Source organism: Trachurus japonicus, chromosome 24 (assembly GCF_045865225.1).
Source record: "Trachurus japonicus isolate A0001 chromosome 24, Traja_1.0".
Taxonomy (NCBI): Eukaryota; Metazoa; Chordata; class Actinopteri; order Carangiformes; family Carangidae; genus Trachurus; species Trachurus japonicus.
The window spans coordinates 9,865,266-9,883,272 of record NC_140930.1 but is presented as its reverse complement, the minus strand read 5'-3'; the positions used below and the strand labels follow the sequence as shown (position 1 = coordinate 9,883,272).

Sequence of the window (18,007 nt, the reverse complement as noted above, 5' to 3'; positions counted from 1 at the left end):
CTCCTCCCGGTAAGACTCCTCTCTAACATGTAGACTACCCGTGTTGTGTTTGTTTTTGTAGCTATAGACGAGGACAGTGGGCTGAAGTCTGAAGTGACCCACTGACTTTCTGACAGCGGGTCACGCACTAGTAGCAACAAGTCGAAGGCCTGAAAACTGCGCGAGTCGGGAATCAGAGCAGGTTTTAACCGCTGAAACTGTTAACAGGTGTCACATTAAATATTTACCCAGACTGTCAGGGTTTAATCCAGAGGATATTCATTTACAGGTGATCATTTCTAGATTTCAATCTACAAAGAGTCTTCAAAACATCTGCACAAATGCACAGGAGCTGTATATTGTTTTTTCTATATCTAAACCTTATATGGATCTATATTGTCTCCTTCCTGTGTGTCATGCATCTGATTCGGATGTGGTCTGAGAATGAGTTGTTTAAATTTAAACAGGTGTGATGTGAACATTCGGTCACTTCAAGCACTTACCACTGTGTAAACAAGCAGCAGCAATCTGCCAGCTGCTGCACAGGCAGCTCACAGGAAGAATTTCCTCTGCTCCTTGTTTGCAACTTTGCATCTCCTATATAACATTTCACCACACTGGTATTTATAGAGTAATAAACAGATGATTTTCATTTATTTTAATCTCATTTTAGTCATTCCTCATCAGACAAGACCAGCACTTTCTTCTCACATTGCTTGCTGCAGTTGAAGTCACTTTGCATTATGTCTCGGTAATTAAAAAGTGCAGTGTTTGTGTGATGCTGAAGTCAAGGAAACGGATGGAAAGTTAATTTTGCATGGAAGTTTTGTTGTCTTCGTTGTTCAGCCAGGTTGAGAGGTGACCTGAGTTAATCCTCTTTGAGTGTATTTAATCATGATTTTATTTGTGAAAAATGAAAGAATACACTGGTGTCGTTAAGAAGAGGGTACGATTAGAACATGTAGCGCATCCTACATAGAAAGAAATGACAACTTTTATAAACAATTACCTCTCCCAAAATGACAAAGAGTGAATGTGCCTGTAGGTGAAGACCTTGAACCATAATCTTTTCTTTTCACCGTGTGAGTTTAATAAGTGAGGATGACACTTTTACCATTGTCACGGTGTCAACAGTGTCTGTCACATACTATCGACCTGGGTGTGATTTATAATAACTAAGAAGAGACAGATTCTCTCTCTTTTTTTGATAGAATAAAAAAACTCTCTCACACTCTGGAGTTTTTCATTACTCATGATGAGTCCAGTTTTTTCCTTGAATATGTTTCCTAAGGGCAGCGTTTTAACATTAACTATGATAGGTGAGGTGTAAGTAACTGCTTTTTTGTTGTTGTTGTTGTTGTTTTTAGACTGGTTTGTTGTACATATTTTAATACCTTAGCTCATGTATGTTAATTTGAGTGGAATACAGTGCAGTAGAGTCACTATAGCCTCTGGGTTGAATCACAGAGTATGAAAAAGAAACAGTAGCTCTTCAAAGGCAGGATTCATTATAGGGCTGCATGTTGTGTTGGGTGGACATAATAGTGAATCTGATATACAATTGAAGTTTAGTTTGGCAACTGTTAACACTAAAGACATCAAAATAATGTTTGATTTATTTTAGAGTTTAATTTGCTCTTGAAAAGACACAGAATGAAATCTAAAGCCGAGCATCTTTCTGTAGCAAATTGTATGTGTGTGTGTGTGTGTGTGTGTGTGTGTGTGTGTGTGTGTGTGTGTGTGTTGTGTGTGTGTGTGTGTGTGTGTTTGTGTGTGTGTGTGTGTGTGTGTGTGTGTGTGTGTGTGTGTGTGTGTGTGTGTGTGTTCCTCACATCAGGGCAACAATTCAATTAGATGTTTCACATTCTCTGGCAGTAACCAGCAGCACCCACATCCCCACTCATACTCCCTTTGCTGTATTTAGAAAAGTACGGCGTCTTCTTGTGGAGCAGTTTCATATCCGTTTCCTTCCGCCCTGTTTTTAGGGAGGCAGTGAGATTTTAGGATGGGAAAAACGACACGGCCTTGAGCTTTTGTGCAAGGCATGCAGTTCTGGCTAATGGCCGGGAACATTTCTTTCACTTCACATTTTGCTTTATTTGGCTTTGATCTTTTATATGTGGCTAATTTTGGGGGGGGGGGGTTGCATGGAAGGGTTTGTGTGTGCGCGCATCCATAAGTGTATAATCTGCATGGTTGTTTGCAAGCTGTAATGAATGAGGCCAAAACTGCATATTGGTAGAAATAACATTCATCAACATCAGTCTTTCATAGGATGTATAGAAAACTATAATTTAGGGGAACATAAACATGAACAACAGTTAAAGCAGAAGTAAGTGATATATTTGTGTTAATATAAGTCTTAAATAGTTATATCTTCCGACAGCAATCACTTACATAGACTGTTTGGACCGAAACACGGGTCTGTCAGTCACTCTGCTCTGCTCTGAGCCGAGGAGAAAACATTTATCGTATCCTACAGTTTTTATCCAATGAGGAGAGAGAACGGCATGCAGGGCTGTGTGTGCAGCCAAGGGACGCCGTGAATGTGGTGACGTAGGGACGAGGACTGTTATGGTGCGTTCAAGGCAACTCGTATTTTTCCGACCGTGAAGTCGTACCAGTTCAATCTGGTACAAGTTCACCGGTCGGAAGTTACGAGTGGCCGTTATAGTGACTTTCACAGGTAAAACAGGTCGGAAAAACACGAATGGGTTGCCTGGAACGCTACAAAGTCGTAAGTTGTGACTTGAAGTTGTAATTTACGGTTTCAAAAGCCTACCTGGAACGCAGCATTAGCCAAAACGACCGGATCGCTTACTTCTGCTTTAATAGGGCTTCAAACCTACAGTGTTCAGACTTGCTATGGCTAACGTGGGCATGCTAGCTAAATCTAATTTACCCTGTTTTTTAAACAGTTTACCACAGTTAATGAAGCTCAGTTTTAAAGTATTCTGTGATTAAGATTGTTGTACGTGAACTAAACTGCAGCTAAATTCAGTCTTAATGGAGGAAAAAAGAAACATGTGGAAGTCTCATGAACTGTGATTGAACTATTTAAACCACAGACAGATATATTGAATCAAAGTTGATTGATAATTAGTTTAAATGAGGAAGGTTAAGTAATTTTGTACATGTGGTTTTTGTGCACACTCTTCATGTAACATAATGGAGAGAGATAAGCTAGTGCTTCAGTTTACTAGGCCTATTTTTTTTTAAATCCAGTATTGGTACTTTTTTTTTTATCTCAATGTGTATTCACTATGCTATATATTAATAGGTTGAGATAGACATGAATTGAACTAAACTTTAAGATAAGCAAATTAAGGTTTAATTAGTCATATAATCTTCTTAAAATGTGGCTACATACAGTACAAAATACAAACTCTATTTCCCAGTGTCACTTTCTGTCGTTGCCACGTTCTTTCTTTGAGTGGGTTTGTGTGAGGTGAAGTTCAAAAGTAAAGCAGTACATACTCAGACAATGGCTACTGGATGCATTGAAAAACGATCACAATATCACAATATTAATCTGCTATTCTGATCAATGATTTAACTTTTTTTTTTAACCCATTACAACTTTTCCACAGTGACATTTATCAACTTCTTCCTCCCCTCTTAACTACAATCAATCACATGTCGCTGAAGTCAGCATATGTGGCATCAAAGTTCAGTTTAATTGATTTTTTTTTTTGTTCTGTACAGCCTGGAGCTCAGTGCTGAGGCTCGTCCAGCTGCCCATTCATTGGAAATAATGCTCACTGGAGCAGTAAGTGGCTGAGTAACATGCAGTGTCTTTCAGCCGAACCCTGGCCTTTAAAACTCTACGTCTATAAAAGACCTCAAGTTTTTATTTTATCTGTGTGAGTACGAGCAGCAGCGTTTGTGGAGGATCAGGGAGGTTTTCTCCCACAATGAGCCGACAGCTGCCGGGAGGGAGTGACAGTGTGTGAAGGAGGTTTGATGGCAAGGTCAAGTCTTCAAAGGAAACAAAACGCTTTTCCACATCTGCTTTTACCCCAGAATGGTAACTGAAGGAGCAAAAATGTCACTACAACCACTTTTCTGAAAGTGAGTCAGGGTCACTGAAAGTGGGTGAAAAGAAAACAAAAAACAGATGAAGCTGCATTGTTTGTAAAACCTATACCTGAGTTTCTGATATTGTTACTGTATACTATAGTGTTACTTCTCATCCACAAACCATGATTTAAGCAGAAACAGATGAGCTGGAGAGCAGCGTAATTAAACTTCAAACACAGAGTCGCCCCCTCTACTTGATTTATCAGGCTTTTTTTTTTATCAGTGCAGATGCCAAGGGAAGGATTAATAAAGTCCACAGATGACAGAGGTGAAGCCATCCTCCTTCTTCCAACGCACGCTCTGTCTGATCGGACAAATACGGATCATTTTTCAGAGCATAAATACTGTTATAGCAGCTGAGAATAATGTACTACACAGTGCTCAAGGTGAGGGAAGACCAAGTTGTTGTATTGAAAAATAAACATATATAAGATTTTCTAGTAAAAAATCCAATTAAAAAACAACAAAAATTGATGAGTTTGGCCACTTTTGCATACGGGGATGAAGTGGACAGGTGAGCCCACACTGCATTAGCATTAAACATTCATTTATTCATTTACCTGATGAATGTGAATCATCTTTCTTCACTCTCTTTTTTTTCTTTCTTTGCCAGTAAACTCTGGCTCTTTAAGCAGCTCAATGTGCCACCGTGTTCACCACCAGTCTGGTCTCATCTGTCTGTCTGCCCTTTGCTTTTTCTGGCTTAAAAACATCTGCCTGCAGCTGTAAATGACACTGATGAGTTAAAGATGCTAAACGGCCCCATAGAGACGGTCTGAGGGTGTCTGTGTCTACGTGTGCTCGGTGTTAACGTCACTTTCTTTACCTCGGTCAGCTGAGGACAAAGTGTGACAGTGTTTTTATTTTAACTGTCCACCAGCCCATAATGTGCCCACGTCCCTTCGCTGAAACTGCAGCAGAATATTTTAATGAGTCAGAGAGAAATGTGATGTGATATTGTGACCTATCATGTTGTTTTCTCACTCACGCTTTAACTTGATATCTGAAAGCAAAAATTAACTCCATTACTTTTCTACAGAATCTAGAATAATTAACAGTCACAAGATCAAGTCGCAGAGCTTTGTGACTTTAATCACCGCCCAGTTTTCTACAGTGCAAGGAGCACAAAAACTTCCAGCTACTCCCACAGATTATTGAGTTTTGTTCGCGGGCCAAACCAGAGCTTTTCCTCAGCTATTTGGCAAGATTAATGAAGCCTGTTTTTCCCTCCGAGTGAGTAACAACGGAGCGATCTTGATGCCAGAGAGGAGAAGAGAGGGTACGACTGTGACTGAGGACACAGTCCTGCCACCCAGCAATCTGCTCAGCATGTTATCAGACTGTAACTTGGTTTTGTGTGTGCATGTGTTTGTGTTGCGTTTATTGATCTACCAGCTGTTTCTGTCTACAACGCAGTATAAATCTGTGCTTCCTATTTCCTCTCTTTTCCTTATTTTTCAGACACAGCATGCCTTAAAAAAAGAGGAAATTCCACCTCACACTGGTTGTATTTTAATCCAGCTGGAGGCCTGGAAGAGTTTTTACAAATTATAACCAGGATCACTTTGAATCCATATGTTCAAGTATTACCATGGAAAAAAAATCTAGGTTTATAAAAGTTTTTGACTGTGATAGTGCCTCAATTTATCCAGATGCTTTAAAAATAAACTACGTAATAGATGTCAAATGAATGCCAAAAACAGACACATTTGATCAGGATTGGTTAGTAAGCTGGATATATTGTACTTTCATAAATTATACAGTTTTAGTGTTTTTCAAAACTGTGGGGAAAATGAAGTAGAGCAATGTAGCCAAAAAAACTAAAATTGCGTAATCACTGTAAAATTATTAACCAAAGCCAAGTTCATTTTTATTATCCGAGGTGACCTTTTCATCTGCAGTAATTGTAAATACATATCTGGTTATGAGCACACAATTTGGTAAGCTTCCTTTTTTTGTGATTTTATAGTACTTTAATTCATTCATTCATTTCTATACCGCTTATCCTGCACTAGGGTCACCGGGTAAGCTGTAACCTATCTCAGCTGACTTTGGGCAAGAGGCAGGGTACACCCTGGACAGGCCGCCAGTCTATCACATGGCTAACATATGTAGACAGACAACCATTCACACTGTCATTCATACCTATTTACCACACGAGGTAAATTCATGCAAAACCGCTGATGTTCGTTCCTGTCGGGGGCAGTTTTTCAGCAAGCAGTCTCTGCTTTTGCCTCAAAAACAACTCTTTCTCGTAATGTTCTGTTATTATCTCATAGCGTAGTGAATGTGCAGGTCACAACTTGTCCACCAGAGCGTTTTGGAGTTGTTGGATTGTGTATTTGATGAGTTTGATGAGGGTAACCAAGAAATCCCATGTAGCTCTGAGCAGCTCACGGCTCTGCTCCACTGTTCTAAAAATAGCTTGCACCGACAATTAAAGGTAGCGAACCTACTGCTATGACTATAGGGATTATGGCAATGGGCCAATTTACCAAAATGTTGAACTATTCCTTTAAGATCATATCACAGGACCTGGTCTGAAAAATTACCTGAGATTTGTGTTTAGAAGTAGTCTAAACTCAAGGGTCTCTTACTGGCTTTTTTACCCAGAGTCTCTGGCTCATGGTCGTGATCAGGAAATAGAACTTGCTCTTTCAAAGATAAGAACAGGTGAAGAAGTGGTTGTGATCAAAGAACTGCATTTGGAAGAGAGAAAGAGAGAGAGAATGTGATGTGCGAAGGAGACCTCAAATGTCACATCTTTTACAAAATGTTGTTTTGAAGTTCACATTCAGTATTTCAGGGCTTTAATCAGTGTTATTTTTCCTCCAGCAGCTCAGGCCTGCTGCTCGTCTCCAGCTGAGTCCATGTGCTGCAGCTTAACGATGTCGGAGTCATGGCTTCACGGGGAACGAGCTCCGAACGCCGCCTCTGCTCAGGTGTAGGCACACTGCTCCGGCCAGGTGTCGGCTGCCTAACATCCACCTCTGCTTTAAGCATCAGGACCAGCTTCATGTCGATGATGTGATTGTTCCCAGCGCTGACACGTCACACCGACTCGTATCAAAGTTCCGCACAAGTTTCATCAGTGAGAATTCACCATGTGAGCCGCAACGACCCGGTGTTTATAGATAATGACATCACCACAGTGAACTTCACACCAGCAGAAAAATGACTCCAGCTGCACCCTGTGTTCGTAGTTGGTGATGTAGCAGACGTAGTGATACTGAGCCTGTGTGTAGCTGCGATGGCGGCCACCTCTCCAGAGAAGGACCAGCCGCTGCTGCAGCTCCAGGAGGTCGACTCTAGTCGAGTCAGAGGTCGCGTCCTCTCCCCGATCCTCAGCTCCTCGTCTCCGGGCCTGCCGCTGGAGACCAGCCAGCCCATCTGCATCCCCTCCCCGTACACAGACCTCGGCCACGACTTCGCCTCCATACCTTTCTACAACCCCACCATCTTCAGTTATGCCAGCCCCAGCATTTCAGACTGTCCCTCCGTCCGTCAGTCGATAAGCCCCTCCTTATTCTGGCCCATTTCTGCAGGCCACATGGGGCCACCCATTCCCCTGCAGCGCTCCCAGGCCCGACCTCAGCACGGCCAGCCCCTGCAGAGTCCATGGGTGGAGCCGAGAGACAGTGTCTTAACAACCAGGTAGGGCGATACGATACAGGTGGCTGCAGTAAAACTGAATAATCTGTAATTCCTGATTCATTGAGATGATTGGGACTCAGGCTTCAGTTTTAATAAAAAACAGACTGTTAATTCCACATGTCTGTGTTGGGAAGAAGTGATGATGACTCAAGTTTTCTGTTAGTAAGAGCGTGAGGAGGCGTTCCCAGGAGAGCGAGGACAGTGTGGTGTCGTCGGGCGGGAAGTCGGACCTCCACTACTGCGCCGTGTGCCACGACTACGCCTCAGGCTACCACTACGGAGTCTGGTCATGTGAGGGCTGCAAGGCCTTCTTCAAGAGAAGCATCCAAGGTGAGACACGACAGACATGATTTCTGTTTTGGGACGTCACAAGTGAAGCATTTAAAGGTCCCGTATTGTATAAAGCAAAATTTACATGACTTATTTGATTATAGATGAGCTTTATGTTTTTTATTAATACTGTGAAAGTAGCGAAGCCTCAGTCTACAGAGAAATGCACCACAGGCTGCATTCAGAAACTGAGCCTTAAAACGTGCTGTCGCATCTTTGTGATGTCACAACAAGGCAGTCACCAAGCCCCGCCCACCTGGACCGACCAACCAACACTGGCAGGATTTAGTTTCTCTCAGTGTTTTACCTGAAATCTGCTCTGTTTTTATTGGAGCACTCGGAAATCAGTTGACCAATAAGAAGACAGATTTAGAGCCGCCTCCTCTCTTCTGATTGGCTGACACCCGCCTGTTGTAACTAGTAGGGATGGGCATTTCAAGCAAAAGTACTATTCGATAATCGCAGGGTACTAATCAATTATTAATCGACTAAACTATGTCAATATTTTTCAGTAGCTTCTCATCACAGTCCGCACCTTGCAGAGTTTGAGCTGCACCTCAGTTTCACTTGTTTTCATTTGACAGAGTTTCACACAGAACTTTCTGGTGGAGTCTTTCCATGTTTCTCCTTCTGCGACAGTAAAAAGACATTTTATTTTTCAGACAAGACGATTGTGTCTTAAACTATTCAATTTTTTTTTAACTGAACGACTATTCGACTATTCGAAAATCATTGCCCATCCCTAGTTACTAGAGCTCCAGTCCAGAAAGAAGCTGAGAGAGGAGATGGAACACTGCACTGAGCTGTATCTTACAAATAAATCTTCTTATGGATCAAATAAATAATAAAAACATAGCGGAAGTGTAAAACACCTTAAGGTGTGTAGCAGGTTGTGTGTCTGAGTGAAGGTGTCATCTAGTGTTTTTTTGAGATTTCCATGAAAATTGGTCCAAAGGTCAAAGTGCTGACTGGGACACCTGGGACACGGTGTTCCTGAACCAGACACACAAGTACAAAATAGCCAGTGAACCCTGCAGGGATTTTAACAGTGCTGCACCTCATCACTAACCAGTGACATAAGTGAGCTGCTCCTACTGCACTGTGAAAACACAGCTGATGAATGTTTGAAAACACAGTGTGATCTCTGGTTCCTGCACCCGCTACCTTTGTGCACCGTGATAGAAACCTGCAGTAGGTGTTTATGTTACACTGAGGCAGAGTTAAATCAACAGGAAGTCGTCCATCAGGATCAGCGGTCAGTCTGTGCTTCTACAGTTTTTATCCTTCTTCTTCTTCTGTTGTTTCAGGACACAACGACTACATCTGCCCGGCAACCAATCAATGCACTATAGACAAGAACCGGCGGAAGAGCTGCCAGGCCTGTCGCCTCCGCAAGTGCTGCGAAGTCGGCATGATCAAGTGTGGTCAGTGTAATTCAAATCTCTCATTAGAGTCACTGTCACCGCTTTTTCATTTTCTGTCCACAACAAACAAGAAACCAGACAAATGACCTTCCACTGACACGCTGCTCTGACTTATTTGTTCTCTCTTGACAGTTTTTCTTGCTCATTAATGAGTATTTACTTAAAAGAAATATGGATGTGGGAGATGTGATGTGGAAACTCTGCCTTGAACAACCCTTAGAATAATTTGATTAACTGAATATTCAAATGAGTTCATATAAATATTTTGACTTTTAATTTTACTTCTTCAAATGTGAAAATTGTGTTATAATATTACAAGACAGTATGACATGATGATGAGAGTAAATGATGGTTTCCTACCTGTCCCACCTCAGGTATGCGTAAGGAGCAGGGAGGCTACAGGAACCCGAGGTCGAGGCGTCTGACCCGTCTGTCGTCACCGAGCAGAGCTAACGGACCAAAGGCTTTGACTGCGGCGGCGGCGGCAGCAGCTGCAGCGGCGGCCGGGGGTTTGTTGAACGAGCCGCAGCGACCCGGGCTGTCCTCAGAGCAGCTGATCAACAGGTTGATGGAGGCGGAGCCGCCGGAGATCTACCTCAGGACGGACATGAGCCGCCCGCTGACCGAGGCCAACGTCATGATGTCGCTCACCAGCCTGGCCGACAAGGAGCTGGTTCACATGATCAGCTGGGCCAAGAAGATCCCAGGTGTGTGTGTGTGTGTGTTTCTTTTCTCTACATTTTTATACCATATTATTAAGTTTAGTAGTTGTGGTACGTTTCAACATTTAAAAAGAATGAAAGTAAATAAAGCCGGTATTGGTATCTGATTGGACGTCAGGTTTTGAATAAGAACCAGTAAAGATGCGATTCAGTGCAACAAGCACGAACTAAATCAATCCAGCTTCATTCCTGCTCTTATTTCTTTCACATACATACACTTATTTAGATTTTTTTTGCCTATCAAATTATTGTTAAATTCAGAGATGCAAACAGCTCCCTTTTCAGCAAATCTCTTTTTCACACCAATTTGGGTGACCTCTTTTTTTTTTTTCAAAGGGGATGGGGGCCTTGGCCTTAGGATACTATTACCTCAACAAACTATTTATTTAAAATTGGTCCACTTCCAACCTGTAACTGGATAGCAGTGCAACAATGAGCATATATTTGCATTGTTTGTTTAAAATCACTACGAACTGAGTGCAAGCCTCTGGGAAACACTTATGAGCTTGTATGCTGTGCAGTCATGCAGTATTGTGTGTCTTGTATGAAGGAAAAAGCATAACTTTTCAGGTAATGAAGGGCCACAGTCATTTCTGGTTCACACGCACACAAGCTTCGACTAGCTCTCTCTTTGTTGACCACAAAGTGCAATGCATCCCTGTGTATTACCTCTGAGCTGTAGCTGATTGAACTGGTTTTTATTATTTCTTGAAGACTTTCTTTTGTCATTCATGATTCCACGCCCAGCGATGAGCATTTAACTGTCGTCAAACTGGAAAAAGCCGAAACACTAATCCAGACACATGGGAGCGGCTTGTACTCGTCTGCCAATTAAATCTTATAGTTTGGACAGTGAACAGTTTGTTCAAACTTTCCACTTTTCCTGTAATGAAGTGATTTAATGACGCACCTGGATATCTGCTACATTCCCTCGGTCTGTTAACGACTTTATCTGGACCAGACATGTCGTCGTCTCTACATCACTCGGAGGTGATGTTGTGAAACTGGAGGTGGACGATGAACTGTGGCTGAACTGTAATTAGCGCCTGTTTCTGTGTTTAATCGACGTGCTGGCTGATTCAGATTCAGACGGCGTCGCTGGTCCAGACAAACATTATGACTCAGAGCCACCGTACGCTACTTCACACAGTTGAGACACAAAATCAGCTGCTTAATGTTCCTGTGGTCGGTGCTAATCAACCTGGTTTCAACAGGTTACATAATTATAATTTCAGTTATTGGATAAAGTCATAAAAACCAATAAAACCTGACACTTAACATTTGTTCAAAGTGTCTGATGTGAAATGATGAAAAACACTTTGTACATCACTTATCTCCAGACAAAAAGACAAAGTCCAACAACAAAAAGCTCAGAAAACATGAACGTTTTTCAGTATTAGAGAAAAATAACTCACATGAAATCAACTTATAACACGTCGTGAAAAAGAAAAGTTTATAAATATAACACTGGACATTATGACATTATGACAAATGCCAGACAGAGGCTTTTATTGTGAAGGGTACAGGCTAACACTTGCTGTACAATTCACCTACATAGATAATTCTCTTCTAAGGCCGGTGACCTTGTTCTGTGGTCAACAAACGTCATCATCATCAGTGGCTTAAAATATTTTTCACTGCTCAGTGACGTCTTTAATTAGACTGATTTATTTGACCATTAGTAAAAAACTCATTGATTCATTTAAAATGAAACCAATTGAGACAATCAACAAATCTTTCTATTTCACATGATGGAAGCAGAAATGTTTCTGCTGGATAAATTGATTATTTAATTGTTTGTTTCTACAAACAGCATCCTGATGGATGTTTAACAGAGCTTTACATTTAATGACACTGACAGTGAACAAACTGTGTGATGTGTGTGAGACTACAGATATTTCAGGGTGTTTGTTTTTTAATGATCTTTTTTAATTAACTGTTAAACTGTCTCTCTGCTGCTGTTTATTACAGGTTCTGTTTCATGAACTTTATACTGCAGATTTATCGTCCTTTAGGGTTTTATTAGACTGCAGTGAACTTACTACAGTGATGGTAGAAACTCAGTGGGATCGTGTGTTTCTCCTCAGGGTTTGGGGAGATCAGCCTCTTGGACCAGGTTCACCTGTTGGAGTGCTGCTGGCTGGAGGTGCTGATGATGGGGCTGATGTGGAGGTCGGTGGACCATCCAGGGAAACTCATCTTCTCCCCCGACCTCAGCCTGAGCAGGTACCAGCAGCTGACTCTCACATCACGTCACAGGTCGTATTAAACTTGAATGATGTATTCAAGTTTAATATAATTACCGTTGGGGGGGGCAGTTTTTCAGCAAGTGGTCTCTGAATTTACCTCTAAAACAACTCTGTCTGGTAACGTTCTGTTATTATCTCATAGCGTGGTGAATGTGGCAAGGCAAGGCAAGGCAATTTTATTTGTATAGCCCGTTTTTACAAACAGTTTGTCTCAAAGGGCTTTACATGGCATCGTAACAACATCCTCTGTCCTTAGACCCTCACATCGACTGAGGAAAAACTCCATGGAAAACCCTTTTAACAGGGAAAAATCGGAGAAACCTCAGGGTGAGCAACAGAGGAGGGATCCCTCACCCAGGATGGACAGACGTGCAATAGATGTTGTTACAGACAAGGCAGTTTACAGTTTATGTGCAGGTCACAACTTGTCCACAACAGCGTTTTGGAGTTGTTGGATTGTGTATTTGATGAGTTTGATGAGGGAAACCAAGAAATCCCATTAGCCTCCGTAGTATAGCTTGAGCAGCTCATGGCTCTGCTCCGCCGTTCTAAAAATAGCTTGCATCGATAAATAAAGGTAACAAACCTACTGCTATGACTACAGTATAGGGATTATGGCAATGGGCAAAAATGTTGAACTATCCCTTTAAGACAACACATGATCTAAATATGGAAACCTGCTGCAAAGTCAGAAAACATCTTCATGAGTTTAACAACACATGGGCTGCAAAAAAGTAAACACACACACACTATCAGAACGAAGGCCAAAAAAAAAAAACACCTTAAAAAGAAAGAAGTGATGAACGTACCGAGACTCACTTGTTATTTAATGCTTTTAACTTCAAAAGCTACAATTAAGCGCAGAACAACAGTTCATCACATTTTGAAAACACTTATGTTGTGGTGTAGGACTGGATTTGTGGTGCGTCTGTTTATTTGTTGAGCTCTCTGGGCCACCGTACAGCAGGTCATGATGACCTGACGCTAGAAGAGATAGACAAACCAAACATCTCGTCATTATACAACAACATATCCTGTAACTTCAAAGATGGAGACCTTTTCTCTGAGCATGTGTTGCAGTTGCACTAAATGTTTTTCTATTTAATGTGATTTTAATGTTGACAAACCTTTTTAGATTAGTATCACACATGTATTTACACATACAGTATGTGCACGCATTATTAGCTCATTTATAGTGGGAACAGTTTTACAGAAACGCGTTTACAGAGTCTGAGCAGCAGAGCGCTAAACAAGATGATTTTAATCTTTCATTTCATATCTTTCCGGACTTTGTCTCAGTTCCTGAACAATTAATGACATGATTTATAGTGTGTGTTAATGAATAGAAAACTGAATCGATTGATTTTTATCTCTAATTCATCACCGTCAGTGAATTCACATCTGGGTACAGAGGTGATGATGATGAACTTCCTCTGAGTGTCTTCAGTGTGGAAACAGCAGCAGGTTTCCTCCAGGTCCAACCACATTTCCTTAGTGGTGGTGGTGGTGGCTCTTATCAGTGCATCATATCTCTGAGTGAATGCAGGTGCAGGCTGCAGAGCATAACTGTGTCAGGAGTCACCTCACCTCTCCTCCACTGCTGCAGCAACTTAAAATAGCAGTGATACTGCACCATCAACATCCTCAACTATAAGTGATAAGCTTTGAACTCTTTACCTCAGAGGGCACAGAAAAACATTTGTTTAGTGTTAATTTATTAGTCTTTGACTTCAGTTGACCTACTTTACTCTGACTTACACTCACACATCTCAGTTAATTCAATCAATTAGAATCTCCTCTTGTTTTCTTCTATAATTATCATCAACATTAGTCTTCTCTATGAAATTATTGTGAAAACATGGACCAGTAAAAAGGAAGATGTACAATCTTGTTTTATGCACTTGAGTTACATAATGGGAACATTATTTATTTATTTGTGAGACACATAAAAGCATTTACAGGTTATATGAGACAGTGATGAATAGAATCAAGATAATGAGGATAAATTAAGGCCATAAACGGAAGTAAAACAATGTAAGGAGACTGAGGATGTTTGGGAACTAAACAATAATAAGTGTTGTATGATGCTGTAAAAGTAAAGTGTAAGTACTTCAGATGTGAATGAAGGAGTTCTGCTCCATCACCGTCCTCTGGTTTCTGGTGGTGGGAGTCGAAATCTTTTCATTTCAGCCCAGTTTGGTGAAGTAAAGAAAAGAAAAATCAGGAGTTGTTGATGACATCCCATTGTTGTGTGTGTGTGTGTGTGTGTGTGTGTGTGTGTGTGTGTGTGTGTGTGTGTGTGTGTGTGTGTGTGTGTGTGTGTGTGTGTGTGTGTGTGTGTGTGTGTGTGTGTGTGTGTGTGTGTGTGTGTGTGTGTGTGTGTGTGTGTGTGTGTGTGTCCTTGTACGGTAGAGAGGAGGGGAGCTGTGTCCAGGGCTTCTCTGAGATCTTCGACATGCTCATCGCCGCCACGTCCAGAGTGAGAGAGCTGAAGCTGCAGAGGGAGGAGTACGTCTGCCTCAAGGCCATGATCCTCCTCAACTCCAGTGAGTGTGTGAAACCACAGTGGAGTGTTTGATTGGTATCACAGCTTGTAATCCCATGTGTGTGTGTGTGTGTGTGTGTGTGTGTGTGAGTGTGTGTGAGTGTGCACAGGGTTGGCAAGGGAACCAGTTGAATAACTGAGCAGTGAAACCTCCTAATGGGAACACGGTGTGTAGGTGCAGACTGAATGAGTAACAGGGTGAAGGGTCGGAGCCTTTGCTCAGCGTTTACACGTTTATACCAGTCAGATATAAACGTCTGACTAATGACTTCTGTTTAATTGGCTCCACCGGCTCCGAGCAGTCTGAACATTATGTTTTAGGAAGAAAAAAAAAAGGTTGAATTCAGAACAAGTTGGAGCTGCTTAATGTTTCACCCAAGAAATGTCAAAATAAGACACATGAGCTTATACTGTAAACTTAAAATGTTCAGACTTTTATAATATAAATAACTACCAACAGCTCTTTTCTGCACCAATTTTATGATTTCATGAATTTTATGAATAAATATAAAATAAAATATGGAAGCCCTGAACGGACAAGTGATACAAGTTTTTTGTTTTTTTTTATGATAAATTTTTTATTGTTCTTTTCCATGTTAATATAGGCAGACACTTTGTGTTCATACAACACGTTTTTATTATTTTTAAACTAATTTTATTTAAAAAGAAAAGAAAAAATTTGACTTCCTTCGCTGTGATTTAGCTCATTTTCATTAATTAAAAAAATAAAAAAATAAAATCCCGGCAAAAAAACACTTTTCAGTGCTTGTAAAAATTTCACTGAAAATGTATTTTTTGTCCTTTTTTCCCCCTTTTAATTCACTCTCCTGGTTATTTTTTATTTCCCCAGACATCAGCCTGAGCTCCCCTGAGGGCGGCGAGGAGCTGCAGAGTCGCTCGAAGCTGCTCTGCCTCCTGGACGCTGTGACGGACGCTCTGGTTTGGGCCATCGCCAAGACGGGCCTCACCTTCCGCCAGCAGTACACCCGCCTCGCTCACCTGCTCATGCTGCTGTCGCACATCCGCCACGTCAGGTACAGTAGAAGGAAACCGAGGACGTCCTGGTTACATAACATTAACTCACACATGTAAAAGGGCACTTATCACCCCGGTTTTCGCCTCACTCCACTGGTTGCCAGTTCATTTTAGAATCCGTTTTAACATTTTAGTCCTTACTTTTAGAGCCCTGCATGGACAAGCCCCCCGTTACATCTCTGACCTGATCCAACTCCACACTCCCTCCCGTAGTCTCAGGTCATCAGGCCAAATGCTGCTAGTGGTCCCTCACACTCATTTTAAGACTAGAGGGGACCGATCTTTTCAAGCGGTTGCACCTAGGCTATGGAACGATTTGCCTCTCTCTGCACGCTGCTTGAACTCAGTCGATTCTTTTAAAAAGCACCTAAAGACGATTTTATTTGAGCGGGCGTATAGTTTGAAGAAAATAAAATTCAACAAAAGCTTCATCCCATATGCCATAACAGAACTAAATAAGAAAATGAAAAGAACATAATCATGGGGAATGTACATGTAAATGTGGAAAACTAGTTAGGGTGTGGGGTTTTATGTTTTATGTTTCTATGTATTTGTGGGTGTATGAAATGTGGGAATGTATGTAAATGAATGTAATAATTATCTATCTATCTATCTATCTATCTATCTATCTATCTATCTATCTATCTATCTATCTATCTATCTATCTATCTATCTATCTATCTATCTATCTATCTATCTATCTATCTATCTATCTATCTATCTATCTGTCCTTTTCCCTGACTTGTCTGCTCTATCTATCTATGGTTTTAGAGCTGAAGGATTCCGCTCTTGTTGCTGTTTGTTTGTTCCCTCTCTTATTTATTGTGTTTTATTTGCCATTGCTTTTATTTGTTGTATTTTATTTGTGAAGCACTTTGTGATTTTTATCTGTAAAAAGTGCTATATAAATAAAGATTACTTACTTACTTACTAACATCGAACGATCCAAAGCTCTTGTATTTATTTTTCTTGTCTCGTCCCGTGTGCAGCAACAAAGGCATGGACCACCTGCACTGCATGAAGATGAAGAACATGGTGCCTTTGTACGACCTGCTGCTGGAGATGCTGGACGCCCACATCATGCACAGCTCCCGCCTGCCTCACCGGGCGCCGCAGCAGGACGCCACCGACCAGCTGGAGACCCCCGCCTGGACCCCCGGCTCCGACACCGGCCCCTCAAACACCTGGACTCCCAGCAGCACCGGAGGAGGTGGAGGTGAACCTCAGTAGCCTTCACCACAACTCTCTCTCTCTCTCTCTCACACACACACACACACACACACAGACCGTTCATTATCACGGCTTTCTCGTACTGAGGCATGATGGGAAGTGTCAGGGCAGGAGGTCGATGTTGTTATCACCAGAGATAATGAAGCTGGAGCTCCACAGTGAAATCTGTATATCTAAACTCCACTAAACAAGCCTCAAAGATCGATTTCATTCAAAGTGACAAACTTCACTTGGTAGGTTTTTTGTTTTGTTTTGTTTTCTTCAGCAGTGGATCTTCTCTCTTTGTTTCACCAACATAAACTCTTCACCTTCTCATTCACACATTATGAGAAACACAAAACACTCTGAAGCCTGGAGTGGCTGGAGTTTGCCTCTGAGTTGAGTTAAAGGCTCAGACACATGTACACACACATGCTCCTCTACAGGGTCTATTGATCTGGTTAAGTTCTTTAATGTCCACTCCCTGCTTGTTTTATTAGGTACAAGTGCCAAATCCAATCTGCCATCAGAATTATTATTATTATTGGTGGTGAAATGCAGCATTGTACTCAAATGTGTTTCTCATATTCTCCAGCTCATGTCTGTAGATGTAGAGTCAAATATTAGAAACTATTTGAAATCACCTGTACACAATTTATGGACCAGTTTAACCAGTGGACAACAGGAATTTAATACACTTAATTAGGTAAATACTTAAAGAGGAACTATGTAAGTCTGGTCGCTTTTCCTCTGTTCTGCTAACCCTCCTCCCGGCCATGT

The 18,007-nt window shown here is 41.5% G+C and overlaps 1 protein-coding gene across 1 annotated transcript; it reads left to right on the top strand.

The window, feature by feature from the left end:
- Positions 1–6,904: 6,904 nt before the first annotated feature.
- Positions 6,905–17,297, top strand: esr2a (estrogen receptor 2a). Its single transcript, XM_085771103.1, has 8 exons — positions 6,905–7,713; positions 7,877–8,043; positions 9,351–9,467; positions 9,842–10,174; positions 12,277–12,415; positions 14,851–14,984; positions 15,834–16,017; positions 17,008–17,297. Exons 1-8 carry the CDS (start codon positions 7,310–7,312, stop codon positions 17,246–17,248), a joined length of 1,719 nt encoding a protein of 572 aa, XP_085627229.1. The 5' UTR covers positions 6,905–7,309; the 3' UTR covers positions 17,249–17,297.
- The last annotated feature ends 710 nt before the right edge of the window (positions 17,298–18,007 follow it).